Source organism: Egretta garzetta, unplaced genomic scaffold (assembly GCF_000687185.1).
Source record: "Egretta garzetta isolate BGI_Z169 unplaced genomic scaffold, ASM68718v1 scaffold7, whole genome shotgun sequence".
NCBI lineage: Eukaryota > Metazoa > Chordata > Aves > Pelecaniformes > Ardeidae > Egretta > Egretta garzetta.
The window spans coordinates 3,268,189-3,270,300 of NW_009260350.1; the positions used below are offsets into that span (position 1 = coordinate 3,268,189).

The 2,112-nt window shown below is 52.5% G+C and overlaps 1 protein-coding gene across 20 annotated transcripts in view; it reads left to right on the forward strand.

The window, feature by feature from the left end:
* NF2 (neurofibromin 2) overlaps window positions 1-2,112 on the forward strand; it is a 57,708-nt gene that overhangs the window by 14,475 nt on the left and 41,121 nt on the right. For all 20 annotated transcript variants that reach the window (XR_004842516.1, XM_035898287.1, XM_035898300.1 and 17 more), the window contains one exon: window positions 264-347. Coding sequence is in view for 19 of the 20 variants with exons in the window: in XM_035898287.1 (XP_035754180.1) it covers window positions 264-347 (84 nt within the window). In the remaining variant the exon portion in view is untranslated. The remainder of the gene's footprint in view (window positions 1-263; window positions 348-2,112) is intronic.

Here is a 2,112-nt window from a genome sequence, read left to right on the forward strand (position 1 = left end):
GGATATGGGCTCTGTCATTTTCCACATATAAATTTAGCTCTTCTTGCAAACCTGTCTGAAAAAGGTGGCCTGTGAAAGCCTGAGCCCTTCCCTTCTGAGCCACAGGAGACTTTCTGGGCCTGAATTGTAATTAGTGTTAGGAAAATTGTTAACTGTGTGGTTGACAGCTTGAGTTAAAACAAACTGCAACCATCTGCTGTGACAGTCATGCTTTGCACTGCTCCACTAAGCCAGTGTTACGTGTCCTTTACTGCTATGTGCAGGTGAAGAAGCAGATTTTGGATGAGAAGATCTACTGTCCTCCTGAAGCTTCGGTCCTGCTGGCCTCTTATGCCGTCCAAGCCAAGGTAGGCACAGGGGGATTTTCCAGGGGTCTGCTGTTGTTGTTGATGGGTTAGCATTGCCCCTGGGAAGCGAGGCGCTTTGCAATGCGCCCACTTCCTGAGGAAGGGAAAGGCAGGGAAAGTTGTTAAAACTTGGGAAGTGAGGGGACTGCACTAGCATTGTTGTTCTGTCTGCATGGCTGGGTCCTGGCTACTTTCAGGTGCTGGACAGATTTTTGCTTTCTCTTTCCGGGACTCTTTAGCAAGCGCTCAGCTTATGAGCTGCAGTGCCTGCTCAAGTGTGGCTTACTACTGGAGCAGGTGAATTCCCCAAGCCCAGGGCTCCTCGCTGCTCTTGGCATTGTAGCCAGAGGCAAACCAGCTGTGGGACTCTGCAGCTCCGCTGCTTCCCCAGAATGCTTGTCATGATGATAACTACTTTATTTTGAGTGCTACAGCTTGCCATGTCAACGTTATTGCAGTGTTAAAGGGCTCTTCCTGACTCCTCCCTTTATCTTGGGCTTGATCTTGGGTGTTTGGCCTCACCAGATAGAGGAATAAGTCAGTGATCTCTAAGTTCCCCTTGTTCTTCAGCTGAATTCTGCTCTGGACCCAGAGTCAGTATATTTTGCTGAGGATTTATTAAGAGAACACTGTTTTCCAGTCTGGAGCATGCAGCCTTGGACAGCTTGCAGCAGCCCACAGCAGAAAGACTCCTGGGATAGAGGGAGCAGCCCGAGGTTCAGAAGTGGGGATGTTCTTGCAGGAGAGGAAGTAATTTATCCCTGTATATGCACAACATGTACTGCTGATCAATTAACAAGTCTTCTAGCTAATCTCCAGTTTATGTGTGTAAAGATGATGTCTTTGGAAAAGGAGTGACTGGAATCTGATTGTAGCCCAGCTACGTTATGGCTGGAGCCTTGTGATTGTAGATGGTTCTGACTCTCTGGATATGATTTAGGGAAGCGTTTTGGCTCGCAGGGCTGTAGGCAGGTGGCTGTGGCCTGGGTCTGGCCCATCTGCCTGTTCTTGAGGAGCACGACCATTGAGCGGTTTAGGAGAAGCAGAGTAGCTCTCTGGTCTGTGGGGCCACCTTAGCTGACAGTGCTGTGCAGAGGGACCTGTCCAGGCTGGATCCATGGGCTGAGGCCAATTGTGTGAGATTTCACAAGACCAAATGCTGGGTCCTGCACTGGGGTCACAACAACTCCATGCAATGCTACATGCTTGGGGAAGAGCAGCTGGAAAGCTGCCTGACGGCAAAGGACCTGGGAGTGTTGGTCGACAGCAGCTGAATGAGCCAGCAGTGCGCCCGGGTGGCCGGGAGGCCAAGGGCATCCTGGATTGTGTCAGGAATGGTGTGACCAGGAGCAGGGCAGAGATTGTGCCCCTGTGCTGGGCACGGGTGAGGCTGCCCCTCGAATGCTGGGTTCAGTGTTGGGCCCGTCACTTCCAGAAGGACATGGAGGGGCTGGAGCATGTCCAGAGAAGGGCAACGAAGCTGGTGAGGGGTCTGGAGCCCAAGGCTGATGAGGAACAGCTGGGGGAGCTGGGGGTGTTCAGCCTGGAGAAGAGGAGGCCGAGGGGAGACCTTATGACTCCCTACAACTGCCTGACAGGAGGGGGAAACCAGAGGGAGATCGGGTTCTGCTCCCAGGGAACAGGCAATGGGATGAGGGGAAATGGCCTCAAATTATGCCAGGGCAGGTTTAGGTTGGACATTGGGAAAAATTCCTTCCCCCCAAGGGCTGTCAAGCACTGGAAGAGGCTGCCCAGGGAAGGGGTC